General features: G+C 40.6%; 2 protein-coding genes across 6 annotated transcripts in view; one reads left to right on the top strand and one right to left on the bottom strand.

Moving 5' to 3' along the window:
* The window catches only part of LOC133127374 (discoidin domain-containing receptor 2-like), a 38,456-nt gene extending 25,430 nt beyond the window's left edge, over positions 1-13,026 (top strand). For 4 of the 5 annotated variants that reach the window (XM_061240194.1, XM_061240192.1, XM_061240195.1 and 1 more), the window contains 15 exons: positions 2,703-2,805; positions 4,174-4,405; positions 4,758-4,905; positions 6,004-6,106; positions 6,562-6,745; positions 6,905-7,145; positions 7,360-7,425; positions 7,763-7,899; positions 8,237-8,453; positions 8,953-9,176; positions 9,335-9,468; positions 9,728-9,925; positions 10,466-10,700; positions 10,883-11,032; positions 11,214-13,026. In XM_061240194.1, coding sequence (XP_061096178.1) covers positions 2,703-2,805; positions 4,174-4,405; positions 4,758-4,905; positions 6,004-6,106; positions 6,562-6,745; positions 6,905-7,145; positions 7,360-7,425; positions 7,763-7,899; positions 8,237-8,453; positions 8,953-9,176; positions 9,335-9,468; positions 9,728-9,925; positions 10,466-10,700; positions 10,883-11,032; positions 11,214-11,345 — 2,504 coding nt within the window. In that variant the 3' untranslated portion in view covers positions 11,346-13,026. The remainder of the gene's footprint in view (positions 1-2,702; positions 2,806-4,173; positions 4,406-4,757; positions 4,906-6,003; positions 6,107-6,561; positions 6,746-6,904; positions 7,146-7,359; positions 7,426-7,762; positions 7,900-8,236; positions 8,454-8,952; positions 9,177-9,334; positions 9,469-9,727; positions 9,926-10,465; positions 10,701-10,882; positions 11,033-11,213) is intronic. The other variant, XM_061240196.1, reaches the window with a different exon arrangement.
* Positions 13,027-19,677: 6,651 nt separating this feature from the next.
* Positions 19,678-23,126, bottom strand: LOC133126508 (uncharacterized). Its single transcript, XM_061238797.1, has 3 exons — positions 21,548-23,126; positions 20,904-20,947; positions 19,678-20,443 (listed from the first exon to the last, which is right to left on the bottom strand). Exons 1-3 carry the CDS (start codon positions 22,005-22,007, stop codon positions 20,054-20,056), a joined length of 894 nt encoding a protein of 297 aa, XP_061094781.1. The 5' UTR covers positions 22,008-23,126; the 3' UTR covers positions 19,678-20,053.
* Positions 23,127-25,637: the final 2,511 nt, after the last annotated feature.

The raw sequence follows: 25,637 nt of genomic DNA, 5'->3' as shown, positions 1-25,637 counted from the left end.
TTTTCATGGACTGACTGTGATGTTGTCTGTGGTGACTTTTTTCCTTCATCGGTAATCAGGCCACATGCAGAAGACAATTGGAATCAGTCGTCACCACAAGGGTATTGATAACCTGAGGTCATTGCCAAAGTGAAATTGATTATCAAATTGATGACAGAACCGTATTGTTCGTATTGAAATCCTGTAAATGTCTTCTGTGTAAGTCTTATGAGAGACCGTTCCTCCATACAAAATTCAAATACATCAGGTGATTAACAACAAAGATAAAGCTAATGAAAATGCAATTATGGTCATTTATTCATATTCTGAGACTCCCAAAAAGGGGTGTCAGAAGTGTGATATCATCCTCAACTTTGGATATGTTGAAGATTTACTCAAGATCGCCTTTCATGAAACAAATTGTCATGGGGTCGTGATAGGTTTGGTTTCTATGGCAGCTTCAAAACCCTAACCTCACACATTTGTATATGCTGAAGAGAAAATTGTAAATCTTTTATTAGGCAACTGAAATTAATATTAAGCAGAATATCAAGCTCACATTTTCAGGATTTCTATTCTTCATCATTGCCTACCAACACATAATGTGTATCTCAGCACTGCCTCATCTGTATGAACTTAGCCAGAGCTGACAAGAGACTCTCCATATGTGTGGGAAGTCTAACTTGCCCTGTTGATAACCTTAGTATAAGTAGCTGTAGCGCCTATGTTTCAGTCTGCCGTTTGCTCTCTCTCTCTCTCTCTCTCTCGCTCTCTCTCTCTCTCTCTCTCTCTCTCTCTCTCTCTCTCTCTCCATACCACATACAAACTCATATACCCCAAGGTTCATGACTCTCCAGTCCACACTCACAGAACCATGAAATCATCACACTAAAAACTGCCCAAATTCAACCACAACTATACAGTATGACTGCTTAGTGAGCCAGCACTCACAATTTACCCTACACATTACATATGCTCAATAAAAGCAAAGTGTGCAGATTATAGGTTCAGAAACTGCACCAAAACCTAACTATATTCCACTGCTAATCACCAACAGGTTTCCTATGCTTACTCTTCCGTCATAGCAATTTTACATATATATCATGGAAGCTGTTTATAATCTAATCTTTTAATTAAAAGTGCACAGTTCATTCTTGGTGGAATCAGAAACATCTTTTCATTTAATACTGAAGATACCATCACTATGAAGAAAACACAATCATTCTGTTACGATAATAGTGGTAATAACAGTTCTCATTCCCACAATGTAAGACCAGGTCAATATGTGAAAGGAGGGTGGAGATTGACTGTATGATCTTGTAGAGGTTTTTACTCAGGGATCAGTTACTCTAGGGATATACGTATCTGATGAACATGCCAAGATGAGCACTCTGAGGTTTCCTCCATCTTCAGTGCTAGAATATAAAGTTTGAAAGTAAGAAAAATGGAAGAGTGGAGACAAGAAAGTTCTTCACTACCATTCACACTGCCCTAGGCTTCATCACAAAGCTTTTCTGTTCAAATGAGGGTGCAGCATCAACTAAGGGTGCCCCACCATGATTTTACAACTCCAGTAACTGCACTCCATTGCAGCACGTGTACTTGTTTTATGTCTTTGTACTTATTTAATACCTGTTTAATGCAGTGACTTGTCCAAACTGGGCAAAGGGGTGAATCCAGTGTATGCCCCTGGCTGCTATAACTATATTACTCAGAAATTACCCTCTGTCTTACAATATGTGAATATGACTACTGCTATGGAAACTCCATATGTACCAAATGTTAATAGAAACGATCTTTTTAATATCACACCCTGTTACTGCAACTGGGTTAAATAATGCAACATTAAATGTTCAAGTTCAAGTACAAATTGAACTTTGATCATATTTGTGTTTATAGCTGCCATATTAAAATAAATGTAAGAATAAAGATCTAGCAGATAACATAAAGATAACATTTTATACCCTGTATGTATGGCTGGTACCTCAATGTTGTTTGAATTGGCAGTATAGCTGAAACAATCTAAACAATTTAATCGGAGTAACCACATTCTGAGGGAGGGCGGAAGAGAGAGAGGAAATGAGAGGGGGGAGAAAGAGAGAGAGATGCAGTCCAGAAGAGACTTACTTTAAACCTTCACTTTAGAATAGTGTGCTACTCTTCTTACTTTACTTCAGCTTCATCGTCTCTGCCACACATTTTAAAATTGAATCACTAAGCAACACTGTAAATGTACAGTATAGCACACAGTAGTTTTCAAAGAAGTGCAATAAATGATCGCTTTACTCATTATAATGCATTCCTAATAAGGCTTTCATGTGACAAAAGGACATTTAAAAACATTATCTGCAGTTCAACAGTCTTCAAATATCAAGTCACGTAAATATCTACCTAATAACTGTGTCTTGCTAAGTGTTACAAAATTAATCGTACTTCGACAGTGAAAACCTTCTCAATGTTACGGCGCTGCTACACACTCCCTTAGAACTAATCTTCTCATCCACTGGTTTGTTATTGATGTATCTTTTCATGATGCATAAACCACATTCAATACTTAGCAGAACGAGGGGGCATACATTGGCAAAGGATAAATTCTGCATTCATGCAGATATAAATTGAAAGGGTTTGATAGTCTGTTTGTATGTTGGCCTTGGCTGGCCTTAATGAAATGTGGTGACTGATATATTCAGTCTGATAAACCTGATAATGTGATGGTGCTGCAGGTGTATGTCGGTACCCTCTTGGAATGTCTGGTGGGCAGATTCAAGATGAGGACATCTCTGCCTCAAGTCAGTGGTCTGAATCCACTGCAGCGAGATATGGCAGGTATGTGCACACACACACACACACACACACACACACACACACAATTCTGTATGTGCAACATAAGTCACAATAAAGAGCATCTGTTTATGACATTTATGAGATGCCTTGGACACTGTACGCAGTTTCAAGGGTAATATGTCATTTGTTTCACACAGATTGAAAAATCTCCCATAACAGTCATTCAGAGATACAGTCCATTCAGTTCAAGAGACTGTTGAAACAGCTCACCACAGATGAAGCAGAGCTCTTTATGATACAGTTTTTCACTCTACTTTTGAAGTCCTGCCATTTGCAAGCACTGACTCCTAAAACTAAAAAAAAATGAATAGTTGGCATCTGTAACCTAGACTATGGGACTTGTTTGATCAGTGCAAATTTGATATTTAGAGATTTTGAAGGAAATACTTATTCCACAGAGATAGCAAACACACGGCTCCCTTCTATTACAAACAGAAACAGCAACAACATGTGTATTAGCAGCTGTCATATGCTCATATATGCCCCCAGCCCTGAGACAGCAAACGTACCCTTTTGTGGAGATGCATCTGACTGCAGCTTGATTACCAGGCCAACCTTCAGATATTGCACCCCCTAGTCCAATGGAGAGATTCAAAATGTGGAATTATTTTAACCAATTGCAGGTGTCTTTGGGTAGGGTTGGATTTCAAACCCCACCGATGAACATGAAGCCCCAACCCACCCGCATCCTGTGGAGAGATAGACTTATTTTTGGCTGCAGCATTTTTTTTTTTAAACCACAGATGCCCTCTTTGTGATCACAGCCACCCCTACACCCCCACCTCTGTGCTTTTCAGCATATGCCCTCCAAACTCCAAACAGTCTGTGCACTGCCCAGATAAGCAGTGAACAGAAAAATATATTGCTATGTTGAATAAACTGAACTAAAGACGAGTATAACATTAATACCGATATTTCAATGGTACATGCAGTTTATTTTGCAACAAATCAACAATACAGCTGTGCCTAGTAGTAGAAATCCCTTTTTATACCTGCTAACTACGGGGCCTTGATTCCATACAGGTTGGGATCCTATGAAATGCTGAACCCACAGTATTAGTATTAAGCTTGCCTCTGCATGCCCAGGGACACATTCCATGGGAATGTGTGTCACTGATAAACTGCTAAGCAAATATGCCCATTTGCCCTTCGTGAAAAGACGCATTTCTTAGTTTGAGAGTGATGATATATAATTTAGTTTTTCAACAAGATACCACCGTGTTTTTATTAGGACTAGGCTTTCTCTTTGCCCTGACATTTCAACCCCAAAATCTGGAAGTTTAGACTGAGTACCCCTCGTTCACTCTCCTTCTTTCATACCGCGTCTTTCTCTCCCTTACTCCCTCTCAGGCTGGATTTTGAAGAAGGCGATGGGGCGTGGTGCCCAGAGATAACAGTGGAGCCAGACAGCCTGAAGGAGTTCCTGCAGATCGACTTGCGGTCGCTGCACTTCATCACACTAGTGGGCTCGCAGGGCCGGCATGCCGGGGGCATTGGCAATGAATTTGCCCAGATGTACAAGATCAAGTACAGCCGTGACGGCAGCCGCTGGATCTCCTGGCGCAACCGGCAGGGGAAGCAGGTACAGGGCGGAGCGGAGCGCCTCCCTTCTCCTCCTCTCTCCTCCCCTTCCTGCGGGTCTCCCACACCCTGCAGGTTTTATAGAACATGTATGTCCTAGAGCTCTGATAAATAAAAACTGATATCCTCAGCAGATATACTCAAAAGGACCAAAGAATGCATCACAATCCAATGATAACTAAATTTCTTTTCAGGTGAATTCGGCACTGTCATCTTTCGGAGTGTAATAAAGTGTATGGTCCTAGCCTTTCCCGTCTATAATCTTTTGCTATCGTGCTTTTTATCTGGTAGTGTGGGTTTGTCATTGATTGGCTATGGCTAATGAATAATAAGGCCTTTTTGTTCCACTGCAGGTCATTGAGGGGAATAGGAATGCCTATGACATTGTGCTGAAGGATCTGGAACCTCCCATCATTGCCCGCTTTGTGCGTTTCATGCCTGTAACCGACCACTCCATGAACGTGTGCATGAGGGTGGAGCTCTACGGCTGTGAATGGTTAGGTGAGATAAGAGGAAATATAGCAGCCAAGAAGGAGCAAATTATGAATTATGAAGCCTTTAAAACATAATTTGCATAATATGGTTGGCTTGGAATCTTCCAAGATAACTGTATGTCTTACATAAACAATGTATCTGTTGTATATGTAGTAAACAACAGCGATTGTATACAAAGAGAAAACTTACTGGAGCTTTCAGGTGTAATTCAAGGGGCCCTCAGAATTTAAGACTATTTCACATTATCTGAGGAATAATTGCCTGTTGCCCCCAATAAACTCATGGCCTTATCGGGCTCCTGATATTTATTCTTAGAGAAGAGCAGATATCACCTGTGCTGTGTCATCTGCACATTGTGCACCAAAGAGATCAAAGTTTAAACAAGTCTTGGCACTGCTGGGTGGGGCTTTCGATTAAAGCGCCATGCTGTGGTGCTTGAATCCGGACCCTGCCAGAGCCAACTGTGGCCAGTAGCTCTACATAGTGACATATAAATAGCAATTGTGTAGTCCCGGATATGGGAGGGTTGAGTCAGTGAGGGGTCCATCTTTCATCGCCATCTAGCAACCCCCGCATGAAAAGCTGCATATTCCTCTGACCCCACTCTATGCAAGTTTGGCTATAAGTAGGCTGGTGACACCACATATAGCGAGGGGTCACACATGAACATGTTGAATTGGATATGTTCTGCACCACGTTGGGCACCAATATGTTTAAAAAACTGCTTAAACAAGTCTTGTTTTTCTAATTAGGCCCTGGTGGCAATGATGTATAGCCAACTAAAAGCTCATGCTTCATCCACAAACAGCAGAACATCTATTTTTGTTTTATCACAGTAGATTCCAGTATTATCCCAATAGCTGGGGTGTTGAGTATTCTTCCATGCAGGTTTGCATGCCATGCTTAATCAAGTTCACAGAAATCTGCCATCTTTCTTAGTTTTTAGCCTCAGATTGAATACCAAACAGCAATCTTCTATCCAAAGGAAGGTACCACTAGTTGTACAATGCTGTACGCAATTCCTGTATCTTTGCTCAATTCAAAACATATATTCTTTCTGTAGGCAGTTTGATCAACGCTCATTCACTCCTGTTTGTTTTTTAGATGGCCTGGTGTCCTACAACGCTCCTGCAGGACAGCAGATGAACATTAATGGCCTGCATGTGTACCTGAATGACTCTGTGTATGACGGGGCTGTAGGTTACAGGTAAATTCACTCACTCTCAGACCTAAGGAAAGTCCCCTGTACCATGACTATGGGATAGCACAAGATAGCAGGTTGTGGTTTTAATTGTCCCTGCAACATGACTTGTCTCCAAATAATAGTACTTGACTCATAAGTCATAACTTGTTATAACATAAACAACATCTTCCATAACACTGTGTATTTAGGCCTGGTTCCTCTTGGATAGTTCCAGAAAATGACCCAATTTTCCTCAAAGTTGCAAGATGAGCTATGACATGGGCAGTAGAGTGACTATAAGAGAATACCACCATCTAGTGTTGAATGCCAGCTACTGCTTTCAGTAATCATCTTCATTGAAATGTAGTTCTTATCAAGCCAACATTGAAGCAGATTGTCTGTGTGTCTGTACTGCCTCTTTGAAAGACTAATTTCAGGGGATTGGGGGACACCTCTCTCTCTGTCTCTCTCTCTAATAGTATGACAGAGGGCTTGGGCCAGCTGACAGATGGCCAGGGTGGCCTGGATGACTTTACCCACAGCCACGTCTACAATGTCTGGCCTGGCTATGACTATGTGGGCTGGACCAATGAGAGTTTTCCCAACAACTATGTGGAAATCATGTTTGAGTTTGACCGCATTCGCAACTTCACCACCATGAAGGTGCGTGAAACAGGCTGTGGGTGTGTGTGTGTGTGTGTGTGTGTGTGTGTGTGTCTGAATTTTTACATGAATGTGAAATACCCTCTGGTAAATATAAGCATTCACTGATTGGTTACCAATGGTTTTCACTGTTCACTTCACTGCTACATCTTTGCACAGGTGCACTGCAACAACATGTTCACAAAGAGGGTGAAGACGTTCCGACAAGTGCTGTGCTACTTTCGCTCAGAATCAGACTGGGAGCCCACGCCCCTGTCCTTCAGCCCTGTCATGGATGATGTCAACCCTAGTGCCCGCTTTGTCACCGTCTCACTCCACAACCACATGGCCGGCGCCATCAAATGCCAGTACTACTTTGCTGATGTGTGGATGATGTTCAGTGAGATAACCTTCCAGTCAGGTAGAGCAAGGCATGACTAGACACTCTCTTTAAGGGTCTAACTCTCATTAAACTGAATAGCACATTCAAAGGTTTGAATACATCACTCTGAATTGTATGCAGAATGGTGGATATTAAAGATAATTAGTAAGTTGTTTGAGTGAGTAGTTTGAGTTGCAGAATCTGCTCATTGATGAGGTTTGTTTCTCTCTCTGCTCTGCTGTCCAACTGTCAGATACGGCTGTATACAACACCACGCTGGCCCCACCTAAGACTGGCCCACCCACAAGCACCCAACCAGGTCAGTGTTACCACTTTCCCATTCTCTGTGATTCATCAAATGAGACTTCAGACCAATAATCACGCCTGGTACGAATTGTATGGGTCATGGGTAATGGACACATTTGATCCCTCTGCCATGGTACCTTCTCAGCTGTAGTTCCTTCTGTATATGTTACCCTCCCTGCTTTTTGCCTGTTGGAATAAAGCATCCACTTGTATCCAAAAAGGGCCAATGTGGATGCCCTTCATTAAAGTTGACTTGTGAAGTTCACAAGTTCACAAGTATGCAATTTCTGGTGTGGATTGTGAGACCACTCACTGTCTGTTAAAAATAACTGTTACCCTCTCTTTTACAGGGGATGACCCCATGCACAAAATAGATGACAGCAACACAAGGATTCTGATTGGTTGCTTGGTAGCCATCATCTTAATTTTAGTGGCCATTATTGTGATCATACTGTGGCGACAAGTATGGCAGAAGATGCTGGAAAAGGTGAAGGAACATCTGTTGATAATGTTTAAAACAATGAGAATGTGGAGCAGAGGATGTGTACTGAACTTATATATTGTATTGTATTGTAGAGCTAACAGAGAATATGTATGGCTCCTCTTACTTTGCCATGATTTGTTTTATAACTGTAACCGACACAGACTCATGTGAATGTGTGCTTTAGTAAAGAGATAAAAAAGAGACTTCATCGATAAAGAAGTAGCTGTGTGTGATTGTGTGCATCCACTGAACCTGTTACAATCCCTTTGTAGAGCTTGTCAGTGCAGTGTGGGGTCAGGATGGTTATGTGTGTTTTTTCATTCAGCATCCTTTGTTCTAGGCCTCCCGGCGGATGCTGGACGATGAACTAACTACTAGTCTGTCAATACAGAGTGAGACCTTCACCTATAACAACAACAACAACCCCTCCTCATCACCCAGCGAACAGGAGTCCAACTCTACCTACGAGCGGATCTTCCCCCTGGGGCCTGACTACCAGGAGCCCTCGCGCCTCATTCGCAAACTGCCTGAGTTCTCGCAGTCCACGGAGGAGGCTGGTGAGGCCCACCGTCCCTCGCCGCTGCGCTCTGTGTTTTACCTCTGGGTGGTACCAGGCCGTCAAAGGTGGTTTCAGTTGATGATTTGCTCGGGATCCTTGCCCATCTCTGTTGAGTGGTGACGTATCGTGACGTGTCGCATTTCCATTGCTGAAGAACTTCTAAAGTACACATTCAGAGTAGCTTTCCTACCATTGCCTGAAAGAAATGCCGTTTGTGAAAATATAATTTAATTTGAGATAAGGTCTTAGTTGCTTTTAGTGCACACTCTATATAGCCATACTTTCAGTGCCTGATACAGTGCCTGATAACAAGCAATAAAAATAGGATACATCACGATACGTCACAGAGCAACAGAGATATAAGGACCCTGAGCAGATGGTTGAGGCGAGCAGATCATAGAATGACACCGACTTTCTTTGGGGAGGGTGAACACAGAGTGATATCATTGTAGTTCCACCTGTAAGTGTGTGTGTGTGTGCACTCTTTCTCGCTGCAGGGACCAGTGCGGCATCAAAGTCGTCCCAGGCCAGTACCCAAGAAGGCGTCCCTCACTATGCAGAGGCAGACATCGTAAACCTGCAGGGGGTGACAGGGAGCAACACCTACGCCGTTCCTGCCATCACCATGGACCTGCTGTCTGGGAAAGACGTCGCGGTGGAGGAATTCCCCCGGAAGCTGCTGACCTTCAAGGAAAAGCTGGGAGAGGGACAATTTGGAGAGGTCAGTGGTCAAGCTGTCACCACGCCCTCTACAGTCAAGATACAAGCAGAAGTCTTGTCATAAATGACTGTAAGGAATTACAAAGCAGAAGAAGGAAGAAGGGAGAAGAAAGGAGACTTTTTACTTGAATCTCTGTTCTGCGTTTTTTCGGGTTGTAGGTGCACCTGTGTGAAGCAGAAGGCATGCAGGACTTCATGGAGGATGATGATGATTTCTCCTTTGAAATCAGTGACAGCCAACCCATTCTCGTGGCTGTGAAGATGTTGAGAGCAGACGCCAACAAGAACGCAAGGTGACTGACCATATCGGTGTACCCGGTACACATTCTGTATGCTCTTCATCACTTCTGGTACAGATGTGTATTTCTAAGGGTTTCATCATTTTTAGTGGCGTTCCTTATAGTTTTAATAGCCAAATAATCAGTAGAAAAATAAAAAGGTCTTAGTACTTGCAGTACATGCCTCTCTGCTCAGATGTGGATGTACTGTATGTATATTTGTTTGCATCCATAAAGTTGTGCTGATTGAACCTTGCATCTTCCCTGTTTGCAGGAACGATTTCCTTAAAGAAATAAAGATAATGTCTCGGCTAAAAGACCCCAACATCATACGGCTCCTGGCTGTGTGCATCAGCAGTGACCCACTCTGCATGATCACAGAGTACATGGAGAACGGAGATCTCAACCAGTTCCTGTCCCGCCATGAGCCGGAGGACCTGATGGCCCTGCTCAGTAACGCAGCCACTGTCAGGTAAAGCCGAGAGCCTCTCCATAGCAAGGCTCCCATCTGTGTTCTGCCACTGCTCCACTGCAAAAACCAAAGAATAAGTCAATCTTATCAAGTGTTTTCGTCCTATATTTAGACTTGTTTTTATTACTTTTTGCCAAGGCTATTTCACTATTCAAGCAAAAAGTAACTTAAAGCAAGCTAATACAGTATTTCTTACTTGAGAGACTTTAGTATAAAACACTGGACATACGTTTTTGCAGTGTCCATTATCTACCAATACAGGAGAGAAAGATCTCATTTTAGGCTTAATAATTCAGTTGAGTCTTTAAGTCTGGCTCGGATATATGTTAATCCAGATGGCAAGCAGGATTGTCTTGTCTGTCAGATATTATTTCTATTGAAAATGGAGCTGCCGGATATGGATTTGTAATTTGTTATTGGTGTGTGGGCCAGGGATTTGACTCATTTTGAGGTCTGAGGTGACCTGGTGTGTAACAGCAGGTTTGCTTCTTCTGGGTTTGGCCCCATGCTGAAGCTCTGTGCCCTATGTTGTAATATCAGCTACAGCAACCTGAAGTATATGGCCACTCAGATTGCCTCCGGGATGACGTATCTATCCTCGCTCAACTTTGTGCATCGAGACCTGGCCACGCGCAACTGCCTGGTAGGCAAGAACTACACCATCAAAATCGCTGACTTCGGCATGAGCCGCAACCTGTACAGTGGTGATTACTACCGTATCCAGGGCCGGGCCGTCCTGCCCATCCGCTGGATGTCCTGGGAGAGCATCCTGCTGGTAAGGACACATGTTCAGATCCAAATAGGTCAGCAGAACTTATAAATTGTGCACTCATGGGCCACGTGTGAATAAATAAAACCAGTGCCAGGCCGGCAAGCTTTGGTTTTTTGTTGTTGTTTGGGGCAAAATCTGTGATCTGAGACTGAACGAATGAGATGACAGGGATGTCTATCCCTCAGGGAAAGTTCACCACCGCCAGTGATGTTTGGGCCTTTGGAGTGACACTGTGGGAAACCCTGACATTCTGCAAAGAGCAGCCCTACTCCCACCTTTCTGATGAGCAGGTCATCGAGAACACGGGCGAATTCTTCAGGGACCAGAAACGGCAGGTGGGGGGCCTTTTCTTGACACACACCTAGAACATTCCTCTAATTGCCCACAGTACGTTGTCATGCCAGTTTCAGGATTGTCTTTGTAGATAGCAATGATGATGGTGATGTCATTGTTAATATTTTGGTATGATACAATAGTTTCACAGCACTTGCATATATTTGTCTCATTTCCTGCCAGATCTATCTGCCCCAGCCAGACATGTGTCCTGAATCTGTCTACAAACTCATGTTGAGCTGCTGGCGCAGGAACACAAAGGAGAGGCCGTCCTTTCAGGAGATTCACGATACCCTCCTGGAGTGCCAAGTTTAGCGTCAGTGCCGGCATGCTCAGAGACTCTGTGTGCCCACAGGACTCCAAGCAGCCTCAGCCAGGCTGTCACACTTTAAACACGCAGCTCATACATTAACATTCAGCGAATACACACACATACGCATACAGTGCCGGAAAAAATTATTTGCCCCCTTTGTGATTTACTCGGTTATTTCATATTTGCCACACTGAATGGTTTCAGATCTTTAGACAAAATGTAATATTAGATGGGGAACAAGTAAAGGGAAAAACACAATACTCATTTTTTAAAATTGCTATTTCATTTATTTAATGAAAAATGTTATCAAGCACCCATATCACCTCTGTGGTAAAAGTCATTACCCCCTTAATCTCAATAGCCGTTTGCACCACCTTTATCACGATAACTGCAATCAAACTATAATTTGATATCAAACTTTCACATTCACAGTCCTGTAGAGGACTTTACACTGCTTTAATTCAATCAAATTCATAAGTTTGGTATGCCATGATCAAAGGAAATTCTAGAAGAGATGAAGAAAGGTTGTTGGAATACATCGGTCTGGAAAGGGTTACAAAGCCATTTCTATGTCCCTGGGACTCTGCCGAACCGCAGTGAGAGCCATTATCTCCAAATGGAGAACACTTTGAACAGTGGTGAATCTTCCCAGAAGTGGCTGGCCTGCCAAAAGTCCCCCTAGGGTGCAGTGACAACTCATCCAGGAAGTCAGAAATGATGAGCGTCTCTAGCTAGTGTCACTATTCATGACTCTACAATAAGAACTTGGCAAAGCAGGGATACACAAGGGACTAGCAAGGAGGAAACCACTGCTAGCCACAGTTGCAAAAAGCTGGATGATCCCCAAGCCTTTTGGGATAACGTTCTATGGACATCACTGCCTTGGGACCTTGATAACTTGCCATTATTGAAGGAACCATGAATTCTGCTCTGTACCAGAAAGTTCTTAAGGAACTTACTGCTGAAGCATACATACAATGGTCAAGACAATGATCCAAAACAGAAAGGCAATTCCACAAGTAATTGACTGAAAGTCAATGAATGGTTTTGGAGTTCATGCTTGAAAACCTACCAATTTGTTTTAATAAGGCAGAAGAGTGGGTTGAATTCATCAACAGCAATGTGAAAGACTGATATGAAATTATACGAAGCATTTAGTTAAAATTATTGCTGCTAAAGGTGGTGAAAGATGTTAGGTTTAAGGGGGCAAATATTTTTTTACAGGGGTGACATGGGACATGGGAGGAAGGGGGCTAATACTTTTTCATGGCACGGTATACAGTGTACACACAAGCACAATGCATTCATGGGGTGGGGAATGACAGCTAAAGTTAAAACATTCCCCATTTCACATATGAGAGTTAGTTACTGCTGTGTAAAAATATTTGTATTGTTTTCAAAGACTTTGTTCAATTATAGACATGTCACAGTGACCTACCAAGGGTGTGAGTAAACCAAAGAGGAAATGTTAAAGGGAAATGTCATAGCACTATTTAAATACCTAATTCCCCTGTTTTTGTATTCTTTACACCTGTAAAATCTAAAATTTAAAAACACCTTGGAGCAGACCTCAATTACTTGAATGTAAGTCAAAGACAAGTCATGTCAAACACATGCAGGGATGTGAGAATTCATATCAGTATTCCTAAGACACCGAAATAAATATTTCTTTCCGTGTTAGAACCAAGCCATTTTCATATGTATGACAAACCTTTGAGAAAATATTAGATTTCTAATGATGATTATTGGTGTGTATTTGGGTATTATTAGGTCCTCATATAATTAAGAACATTCATATTAATTATTTTTGGGGGTGTTTGTTTGACTTGGCTTTTTTACCTTGCAGCCCTCATAAAGATCAGCTTAATGGGGGTTTTGATACTTGTATCCAGTCTTGTTATTTGTTTACCAAAAGATCACTGTAATAAAAGTTATACAGAGGGTACATTTCTATTATAGTTATGGCATAAAATTAGTTTAGATTCACAATGGCCTTGGTTTCCTGACAGTCCGTTAAATACAGGTATGACATTTTAACAATGATGCAGCAACAGTAGCACTGCACAGCTATATAATACTGACTTATTGTTTTGAATGTTGATGTATAATTAAAATAATGATTTGACAAAAACAAATCTGAAATGCCATTAAATGGCATTTTTTCTTTCATTTCAAATGATATCGTTTTGGACAGAAATGAAAAAAAAAATCCTTTAGCACTTCAAGTAGCTATGTATAATAAGTGTCATTTGTAGATTTTTTACTAATATTGCCCTTTACTTTATGTGTACTTAAAGCTTTATTGTTTCAATTTGCAGTGTACTCAGTTGCTATCTCAAGTCAAACACTGACAGGGTCTTGCAGGTGGCTTTGTGCAGTTTCATAATACAGGCATAATGGACAGATTTTAAACATGTAGCCCTTTAAAGGGCCTGTCAATACCATACAGTATGTCCAGACCTGGAATGCACTTATTCTTTATTTTAGCATTATAATTCAGAGTGTGAGAGCATGCTCCACACTGTTGGTGGTTAAGGACAGGCATCTCCAGTCTTTTAACTATTTTAAAAATGTTACATATTGCGAATTTCCATACAGGTGAGAAAAAGCTGAGGGAAAGGTTTGCTTCCTGAGCTTTAGAGAATGGGTGTTTTTCACAACTTTTTATATACAGAATATTACATTATGATCATAGTTACCATTCGCAAGGGAAAGGTATGTTGAAGAACAAAGTGCAAATACTGGTTGTTGGGGATGCATGATAGTATTTGTTGGGGAGAGAGTGTGTTGTAAGTTTCTAGGTGTCAATAGAATGTGAAATGTACTGTACAGTATATGACAATCACATGAAACTGGACATTGTACATGAAATGCCATCTAAGCTAAATATGTTTCCGTATGTTACATGATTGAATATGGTGAGAAACACATCCAAGGAGATTCCCATTTTGGGGCCTATGAAATGAGAAAACATTAGAAAAGATGTTAATATTCCTTATAGTCAAAGGATTGCTGCAGAAAGGTCTTAGGTCAAGATTACAGTTAGACATTCCAAGTACAGAGTGTAGTTAAAGTAATAGTATTTGTTATCTGATGGAGGGCCAGCAAAGTTTGATTCATAATATTCCTTAGTTTAAATAGGCTTTTAAAGACCTTCATCTTCACACTTCAATACTTTATACATTTAGTCCATGCTTATCATCCACTCCCACCAGGCCTAAATGCTGCCGCTCACTCCCAAAAGGTCATTTTCAGATTTGTTTTCCACCTGGGCCACTCAACTTTTGTCCTAGACTTTTTCAGTCTGTGCTAAAGATTCCACTGGAACAAAAAAAGATGCATTAATCTATCCATTGTGTATACACCTTAGTATGTAAACACAGATATATTTCTTTTCATTTGGGCATTTCAGCAATGGTTTCTATGATAAAACAAAACTGCTTTTGAATAATGTTTTGGCTTTGTATTTGTGTGCATTACAGTTTATCAAGTGATTTTATGAGCGTTAACAGTAAAATGTGCTATTACCTAATATTTCATATTGGGAAGAATGGGTTGTATATAAATATAGTGAAATGTTTTTTTCATTGTGGTTTGGCAAATTTAGAGCCAATTTAATGTGTCAATAGCAAAGTATCAGGATTGAAATTCATTTTATTTTAATGAAGGGAGTCGTTCATAATGTGGATAGTTTTTAAACTAGGAATATGTGCTTTATTTACCTTACCTTGTCTGTCGATTATTTTTACCAATTGATTACATTATTTTGTAAAGTAATAAATACTGTATAGTGGTTATTAATGGTTTATGTGCAAGAGAAATCCAACTGTCATATCAGTTATTGTTTTATTGTTACAGTCATATATTGTATTGAATATGTGTTCATTTCAAAATAAAATTATGTATGTTTTTATTGGTGGATGCACACTGCCGAAAGTCCAATTTTTTATCCATGTTATTTGTCTGTCATTTTTGGAAATGCAAAGTACAGCATGGAATTCAGGGCAGGTTAGCTTTGGTAGATGTGTGCCACAATAGCCAAGGTAATAGCAATATTTGTTTACAGTGTAAAGACCACACATTGTGCCTGTTGTCATCTGATTCAAGTCAATGCAAGCAAGGCCAGGCCATTTGGCTCTGACCTGGACACCCTCCAGGTGCTACACTTTCCTCCAAGCGCAATATGGACCTTGCGAGCCTATATCTGAATAGCCAATACATTGGGCAGGTCAGGTTATGGAGCTAAGTGCCCTTTCAGGTTAGCAGAATGTGCTGGCAAAACCAGCCTCATTCACTGAGTAACCTCTGCTGTGTGGTACTTTGTTACAGAGCCACAAGCCCTTTCAAATGCAGTATAAAAGAGTAGTCGTTCAGTCACATGAGGTGCAATGTTTAAAAAGAAAAATGTTAAAGCAGTACCATCTCTTGACCATGCAGGCATAGCAGCTTTGCAAGCACAGTGGAATATTTGCCTTAATACTTCTGAATATGACCTGCAAATCAATCAATCAATCAATCAATCAATCAATCAATTTTTATTTGTATAGCGCTTTTTACAAAGGGCCTTTGTCACAAAGCAGCTTTACAGAGAAACCGGTCCCCAAGAGTACGCCTAGGGCAACAGTGGCAAGGAAAAACTCCCTGGCAACAGGAAGAAACCTTGAGCAGAACCTGACTCAGTAGGGGAACCCATCTGCCACTGTAGAAAGAATGGTTTTAAACAGAAAACCAGATTAATCAGGGCTACCTTCTAAGAGGAGGAACAGGAGAAAGATTGTCCTCAAAATAACTTTTAAAAAATATTTTAAAACATTGAAAAAAGTATTAGTGAACAGGCATGTTACGGCCAACACCAGGGTTTTACGAAGAAAAGTTTTATTTTAAAAAATAAAGAAAATCATCACACCCATAACAGTCGATACAGCCGGATAAAGACAAGAAACAACAGTCAGAGAGAGAGAGAGAGAGAGAGACCACCCAGAACTAATTTTCTTTGGTTTTACTGGCAGGTTGTGCCGTATGGCACAATAAAAGCCAAAAGTTTTCTCCTTTCCACATGCATGATTTCTTAGGTCTTCCTAGATCTTTTCCCTCTATCCTATCTATATCCAGGTCTTTTCTCACATTTCCTGTTTCTTCACTCACTCCTGTTGCTTCTCCATACTGTATGTAATTGTTTTCCTCTGTGCTCATGTCCTTTCCACCTTACTTTCCCTCTTACTTTCACACTGCTTTGCTCCCACCTCCCCCACAGTGAGAACAAACAGCCATGTCTGAATATCTTTCTTTCCTACACCTTCAACACCTGTGCACCTCTTTTCTGCAAACAGCTGCCACATAATCCTGACACCAATAACACCTCAGTGGAACCCTTACATATACCCTCACCCTGTAACTAAACCCCTCTCTGGGAAAACACCCTATGAATCTCCCTATTTCATGGACATCCTTAAAAATGCATTTGCTTCCCATCCAGTCCCATCCACTTTCATTCCAACTACATATATAATTTTCAATTCCTATTTTCCTTTTCTTTTTTCCTCCTTCCACCACACTGCATAAAATCCATTCATCCGGGATCCAAATTCAATTTCCAAAAACATACAATCCAAAGTCTCTTATAGGGCCCCCTACTAGACACAAAAGGACATAACAAGGCAACATATAATGAACAGGCATTACAATGGAACAATAGTCTGTATTATCAGGAAGAAACACTGCCCAACTGCAGAGAACTTATTTGACTTTTAATCCCTCATTGAATTCCAACGGCTGTATTTTACTCATGGTAAAGATATTGGCTAAAGCAAGTTGAGAAGGACGAAGGGTGAAGTGCATTATCCGTTGCACTCTGACTGTAGGGCATGGCCTGAATAATCAGAAATTTGTATACAATTAATATATTTTATTGTATACAATAGTGTCTGTTCATTTCAATAATTGCAAGCTTAGTAGCAAGTTGAAAATTATAAATCCAAGGAGGTGATTAACAGGGCAGAAATCTTGACCTTGGACCCAAGTGTTAGTCCGAAAATAAGGATTTGACAGGAGTTAAAAAACACAAAGCCGCATTAAGGGAGCACTCAACCGAACAAATTTAGTTCATGATGGCTCATAATTTTACCTAATTTTGCCTACCATCTAAAATGACTGCAAGAACAGTCTAATGAGTAAACTAAAACATATGGGAGTGAAGCTTGGATGCAATGGATGTCATTTTGTAAAGTGAAGTAAAGCCTCACAGGCTTGTTCTATTTTTATTTTTATTCATTTTTGTGATGCCTTTTCACATGACCATTATTCAGAACCCAACTGCTCAAGACATCTTTTCACACATGACTTCCTTTTTGCTTATGCTTCACATTGAGGTTGTCAAAGACATGGCAGAAGCCCATTATGAGAAATTACTGGAGCTTGAAAGCAACATACAAAGTAAAGTCAAATGAAGGAGGAGATTTGCATCTACAGAATGCAATCTGACATAAACCAAGTTGTTCTATGGACCGTGTGAACCTCCCTTCTTCACAAACAACCACAGAAGACTTAATTTCCCCTCACAGTTAAATCCAAAAGGAAAATATGATTTAGTATGATTTAAGCCCACTACTTTTTGTTTTTGACTGATGAGTGAGGAAATCTCCCAGCTGCTTGAACTGTCAATTCAACTTATATTGGTGTTACAAATGTAACAACTGCTAGCTGACTATGTATATATTGTACTAATTTATATAGCTAGCACCCTATCAATCCCACGATAGCAAACAGAGCCACTGAAATACATTTACAAAAATGCCTATACCAAGTTTCCATCAGACATTCAGATGTACCCTCTGACTGTAAGACATTGATCACAATGTTTTTTCATCAGGCTAGTCATACTAGAAGATTTCACCCAAGGCTAGCAGCTCTGAATCACCACCCACCACCCACATTTCAACTAAATTTCTGTTGAAAGTGTTTCAGAATAGGGGAGATGGGAGACAATTGTAACATGTTTCGCTCCAACATGTATAACTCAATGAGTGTTAATGCAAGAGCTCTCAACCTTTGATAAGATACCCAAATTTGTCTGCTACAAATACTAGCCATTTCAACATAATATACAATAATACAGAAGATATGAGTTAATGTGAAATACAAGGAGTGCCCACTACTGTGCCCCACTACTGGTTAGAGTTGTTACACTAGCTGGGGATGGGTATAACAGGAACATAAATTTTATTTAAATCAGACCCACACTATTAGATTTACATCAGAATTTGTGCATAGGCCTAAACTACATTATTTTCAATAAAACTAATTAAAGGTAAATACTTTAATTCTTAAACATGAAATATAAAATCCTTTTACAAATATACATGTTTTTATGAGGTCACCCCTTTCAAAATTATATTTTTCAAATAAAATAAATTATTATTTTTAGTCTTTAAATGTAAAACAGCTTTATTACTAAAAATATCTTTCCACTGTAACAGTATTTGTGTGTGTGCATGCATGCACGTGTGTGAGTGAATATGTCAGCTGACGACCCATGTACTGCTTTAGCGTGCCTACTGGAACATCCCTGTCTGTTTTCCTCTTCCATTGGCAAGGCATGCTGATAAATAAATCCCCAAAACAATGAGTTTCAATCAGAATTAAGTGTCACAACTATCCACAACCCAGGCAACCATTACATAGCCAGCTATTTTGGCATGTGGGTTTGAAGCTAGCATGAATTTGAAGCATCACATTTGACTAGAGAAACTGAAATAGATGAGATGAGAGTGATCACTTTTGTACCTCAAAATCAGTTTTTTTGGCTTAAAACACCCAATACTTAATATAGAGTCACCAGACTTCTCATGTGAGCTCACAGGGGAATATTTATCTGGACAAAAGTGATCACATTACCACAACTGGGGAGGCCTGTAGCGTAGTGGTTAAGGTACATGACTGGGACCCGGAAGGTCAGTGGTTCGATCCCCGGTGTAGCCACAATAAGATCCGCACAGCCATTGGGCCCTTGAGCAAGGCCCTCAACCCTGCATTGCTCCAAGGGAGGATTGTCTCCTGCATAGTTGAATCAACTGTAAGTCACTCTGGATAAGAGCGTTTGCCAAATGTAATTAATGTAACACCTCATCCCTTGTTGGTCAAATGCATAGTTTTAAAACTAACCCAGTGTTTCAACCATCCCCAGTCTCCCCTACTCTTCACAGAAGGGTGTTTATTGCAGTTCTCAGATATGACAGGCAAGAGACAAACATCACACTTCTCTGACAATGTGTAACTTGAATTGCTGCATATGGTCACCAAGATTATAATGTCACTAATAATATTTTGACCCTCATATGCCGACCACACTCATTTTTATTTACACCTTTATTAATGACTCTACACACACTTATACCAAAGGATAAAAGTGATCATGTCACAATACCGATCTCAGCATAATGAAAGATTGAGACCCCTCTCCTCATTATGTCCTGGCTATGATAAACCTGCAATGTGTGCAGATTGATAGTATTCCTGCTCATTTGTCACATGAGAACTGAATCTCCTTGTGAAAACCTTGATAACAATTACATTGATTATTGAGACACATACATTGATTATACATCTTTTTTTAACTAGTGAAAGAATATGTTAACACACTCACATAATAATCCAGCCCCAACAGAGCAAGGCATAATACAAACATAACAGCTATTCCGTGGAACACTGTGTTTCAGTCTCCATTGTGGGGTGATCTAAATGCAGTAGCTGCAATAAGCACCATGGTGGTGGTGATGATACAGAAGAGCCAGCATACGACAGCAGTGGCATAGTAGTGGCGGCAACAAACAGCATCCTGGTGGACCCCAAACAGGGAGTTCAGAGGCTGGCAGCACTGTGCCAACAGTGCCCGGAGCCTCACTTGGGCTGCCAGGGCTATGTGTCCTGCCTCTACTGAGTCCCCACAGCTTGATCCAGCAGGCAACATGTTAGGCAGGGAACACTGAGGTCTCGTGCTCCTGAGAGAGTGTGATGGTGCATTCTGGGTAACATGTGTCTTGACAAGATGGCTACCTGGGATTGTGGGTAGGGGTGTGCTATTTCCAGCTGAGGTCTTCTGTATCTGAGAAAAACAATTGCATTTTTGAAAATGGTAGGAATTGAAGATGACCTTACAGATGTTTTCTAGTACACAAGTGTATTCACTTGCATATATTTTTTTCAACTAGTTCTGCTCTGAATCTGTTGTGAAGTTGTTTTCTGCTCTTAAGTTATGGATAACAATATGGACCTGAGGAATTAAAACATTTGAAATCAGTCTGTGGCGCCTAGCCAATTTGTCAACACTGTACTCCCAAGTGTCTGAGCTAATTCAAACATGCTTTTCCACAGAAGCCTCAGTGTCTTGTGACTTGCAGTGACGGCTAACATAAAAGCCGCCTGAAGAAACTCTGACTAACAGGTTTCTGACCTATATTCAGGAACCCGCCTCTTAGTTAAAATATTACTAACAATACTTTCAGCCAAGCTGAAAAGACAACTGCCAGCATTTTATCAATAGAAAAGGTTGTTACAGAACGTACCTTGCCAAAGGTAGGAAGCTCATTCAGTTGGCAATGATACAAGCCTGAGTGGAAAACAACAACACAAGCCTTTGTTCATTATATCAGTGCAAAGTGTCCTGTATGACCTGTACATGCACATGAATATGAAAAACTATTTCTTAACTACAGTAAGTTCTCTAGTCACAGTAACAGCAATTCTGATGGAGATACTGAAAGAAATAAGAATGCTGCATTTAATGGCCAAGGTCCAAAAAGGTCACCTCAGGCAAACAATTTACAATTACAATTCTGAGATTACTCAAGCAGTCCAGACATGCCTGAAAACATAAACTTGCACTTGTATGGTGATCTCTAGCAAGACAGTGTTGCACGGCAACAACAAATTCTGAAATGTTCTCAAATACCCCTTCCATTGGTAACCTGAAGATGACAGGTGGGCAGCGAACAGCCAGCTCCAGGATGCCATGATGGGGGGGGGGGGGGGGGGGGGAGGTATTTGTGCCGTTCTTGAGGAACAGACAGAACACCAAGAAGGCTCAAATAACAACAGCATTGGGGAGCATACAGGACCCACATGGCGATACACACCCACTTCTCTAGGCCTTCAAATATCACTGAAACATTTTACAATAAAACACCCATCATAAAAGCAGCATGCCTACCTTCATGACGATAAGCCTTTTGGCTCAACTGATGATCAGATGCATAAAATGTGGTGCTTGGCAAGTTATCTTCATTTGGCTGAAAGCATGACTCCTGTGAATCTCTGGGACCTGGGAATGAACTCTCCCAGTGTGCCTGAATCAGGATCCTGCTGTCCCAACGTAAGCGGTCAAGATGTAGTTCACTGGCCGCTGGTTTGCTGGTTTCTGGGCTTGATTTCGGACACCCAGGAACTGTGGCATTAAAGCTCGAAGGACAGGCCCATGCAGCTCCGGCTGCTTGCAAATTCCTACTGCAACTCGAAACCATTGTTTGATCACAAGCACATTGTGAAATGGGCCAGGTAAGGTCTCTTAGCTTTGAGTCTCTCCAGATTGTGTTCCCTGCACCCTCCATTCGGATGCAGGCACCATGGACATGAGGAGATTCCGGGTGTATCTTAGGAGTCCAGTTTTGCATGATGAAAGGACGCTTTCCACAGATCTAACAGTGCATGAGCTAAATATTCACAACCTACAAAGCTTCTTAAGTTCAGACATTGGATGACTTGTATTCCACTTGCTGTAGAGTAGCTTAAGTCCTAGGATTTGGCAGTACTTTAATGACTATGAAACAAATTATAGGGGCTAATGTCCTAGGGAGCCTACTTAACTCACAGTTGTTGCCAAGTTTATAAAAAATTGATGTGCCTCCTAACTTGGTGTCAGTTTCATTATAACGATATTGAATGCCAGATTAATTACAATACGTTGTCCTGAAACATTAGGAAGAACAGGAGCTAAGTGTTATTGTAAAACTAATTTCAGTGAATTTGAAACACTGTTAGGGGGTTGCTAATAAGTCAGCAATAGCCTACTGGGCCTGAAGGACACCAATGACAAAACCCTTATGGGGCCATGTTACAGAATATCAATACAAGGACTTTAAATAGCCTAACATTTCCACAGAAACCGAGAAGGGGGCAGGGACATTTCCTTCCTAAAATTACGCGACTCTGCACATTAAAAGGCTCAGATTTCGCTGCTCTTCGCAGAATAGATACCCATGATGACAATTAATGATAAGTATTCACTTGTTTCATTTAAATATACGTGCTAACAGAAAAATCGTCAACAAGTTCACAACCTACCCTCAATATTCAAAATGCATATCTATTTTTATGCTGTACATCATGTAGACTATATAGTACTCCAAATTGCGCATTTTATGAAAATGCGTTTGATTTGAAAACTGAGGCTATAGGCTACGGTTTAGGCTAGGCTACTTATCTTGGATATGAGGTCCAATCATTTATTTCAGTAAGCCCTACAGCTTTCGACAGGAAATAAGATTTCAAGAATGTGCGCAATATTTTGTGCAAAGATTGATCCGATAATCAGCCAGATTTCAGTCCGTCTGTTGTAGTTTAATGACGCTGTCGAAGTATTTCAAACAGGCTTCTTCTGTGATGTTTGCTCTCCAGTCACTTGATTTTTGCAGATTTTCAGAGCGAATTATATTAAATTCATCCAGTGGAATCTCATCGCACATTTTTGAAGTATTTGCGTTCAGTTCCTTCATTTGATCATCTTCATCGCCGCTACTGAGTTTGGGGTTGCAAAATGCCCAAATCATAGCGCAGAAATATATAAAGAATGTTGACATTACAAAAATCATCAATGCATAGGACTCAATAATTGCTTCAGTCACAGATGATGTCATTTTACATGTGTGTTCAAAAATAATAGTTCAGTTTCTCCCGTTTTACCGACGACGATAGCAACGAAGATTAGGCTAGTCTATTTGCTGGATAACTCGCCTAACTATGCTGAAATTGGAAAAAATTGGAAATAATCGGAGAAGTTGTTCAAATAAACGAGGATTGCGTGCCAAGGCGTCAAAAAACGTTTCTTTTGTAATTGGAGTGTATAGGTTTTAAAGCCGTCCCCGTTCCAGCACTCAGTGACAGAAGTCCCACTCTTGTTCAGTTGTCCGACAGTCGGCACTGTTGCGTTCCTCTGGCAATATACGAAATCAAAGTGCTACTGTACTGGGTTGCATCGCTGCATCACAAAGTGACGTTGTAGCCAAATGGCAAGCCCTGATATCGTTTTAGTTGCTCATACTCGTTTATCAATGTGAGTTGTGTTCACTTCTCAGCTTGTGCTTTAGTTAGGTTTGGTCAAATGCATGTGGAAGCCCTTTATCTTTCAAGGACAAAAAAAATAAGGACAAGAAAGTAGATAGATTCTGACATTGCCAGCGCTCTTAAATTTACCTGAACGAGTTAGCTACTTGCTATGTAGCCTACAGTGCAGTCCATAAGTATTTGGACAGTGGTACAGCCTACACTTTGCTGTGTAGGTCTAGCGTACGTTAAAATGTCACAGTGCCACGGACACTTTAACCTCATGTTCATTGTTTCTTTTTGAAATTTAAATTGAACAGTGAATATGACGTTCTGACTGTCTGCTCCAGAACAGTCTTACTTACTTACATCCGTATTGGGTGATCCGTGCAGGACAGTGTTTTTTTAGCCTACGTAGCCCAACCATTTTAGGAGGCCAAAAGTAACTGGACAGTCGACTGCTCAGCTGTTTCTTGCCCAACCGTGTGTTGTAGCCTATCATCCACAAGAGAGCTTAAAAAAGGTCTAGAGTCCATTCCAGGTGTAGCATTTGCAATTGGAGAGTATACTGCTGTCTCTGATCATGAGGGCCAAAGCAGGTCATAATGAGGCTAAAAATAAGAAGTTAGAGACATGACACATTGAATTTAACAGATTAGACTTTTCAACTGTGAAATTAATAAACAGTGAGCACAATAATTCACTGGACAGTGGATTTTCCACTTTTGGTTGTCGAAAACCATTGTCTTGTTGCATGATGAAGTGCTATTCTAATACATTTGGAGACATTTGGTTTTATCTGTAAAAGATTTCTGCATTTCTTGCAGTAGAATTCATTGGTCTACTTCTGTCTGCAGTCACATCATCGATGAAGACAAATGAGCCCGTTCAACTGGCAGGCATATAGGCCCAAGCCATAACACCATAAGGTGGTATGCTTTGGATCATGGACATTTCCTTTTTTTCTCCACAATTTTCTCTTTCCATCACTCTGATATTTCTTTGTCTAATCTGCCCACAAGACTTTGTTCCAGAACTCATGGAGTTCTTTTAGATGCTTTTTAGCTTTTTAATCTAGCCTTTCTGTTCTTCAGGCTTATCAGTGGTTTGCACTGCTGTCTTCCTCATGTTGTCACACCCCAACAACAATCTCCAAAGGCAATTGCAAAGTAGAGTCAAGACTAGAAATCAACAGCTCTCTTCTGCATTCACTAACGACAGAAAAGAATACACCTGCCTAAATGGGGGGACCATTTACAAAAGGTGCTGTCATTTCTAAACAGTCCATCCAACATTAATGAAAATATCCTCAAATTAAAGCTGACAGCCTGCACTTCAAACCTCATTGTCAATGTGTCCAATCAAACTCAAAGAGCAGAACCAAAATAACCAAAAATATGTCAGTGTCCAATGAATTATGGTTCTCAGTGTATTTGAATTTATTCACTTAGCATTTGTATCTCATAAATTTAGATTTCCATAATCAAGTTCCTTTTTTTTCAATGGCCCAAATTCAGTTCTAACAAATTCAGTTCATAAAAATTCTGTTTAAACACTGCTCCAGGTTATGCGGACGGAAAAGGAGTAGATAAAACATTGATCTGGGTTATGCAGGAGGAAAAGGAATAGAACATGGATGAAAAGGACCAATCACAAACAACCCAAATACCTCTCCTAGAAGGTCCGGAAGTCTCCCTGAACTAATTTTCTTGGCTACATAAATTGATTCAATCATGATCTACTCCTTTTCCTGTATAACCCGAATAAATGAATTGAAAACGGATTTTCACAAGGACATTTTTTTAAAAACTGAATTAAGAATGAAATTTGAGGCATTGGAAAAATGCAACATTAATTTTTCAGAGCTTGGTTTTTAAAGAATTGAATTATGGAAAGCTATTTTTTGAGATGGGAATACAAAACTAGATAATTCTAAGTGAATAGATTTAAATACACCGTATTAATTGCACTGTTAAAAAAAA

The sequence above is a fragment of the Conger conger genome, chromosome 4, assembly GCF_963514075.1.
Source record: "Conger conger chromosome 4, fConCon1.1, whole genome shotgun sequence".
NCBI lineage: Eukaryota > Metazoa > Chordata > Actinopteri > Anguilliformes > Congridae > Conger > Conger conger.
Note: the sequence above shows the minus strand (reverse complement) of the source record. Positions and strands in the feature narration are given on the sequence as shown.

Coding starts and splice junctions, on each gene's coding strand:
- LOC133126508 (XM_061238797.1), bottom strand. CDS start 22,007: ATGCAAAACTGGACTCCTAAGATACACCCGGAATCTCCTCATGTCCAT. Junction 20,948..21,547: donor AAAGGCTTATCGTCATGAAG/GTAGGCATGCTG, acceptor TTTTCCACTCAG/GCTTGTATCATTGCCAACTG. Junction 20,444..20,903: donor AGCTTCCTACCTTTGGCAAG/GTACGTTCTGTA, acceptor TGTTTTTCTCAG/ATACAGAAGACCTCAGCTGG.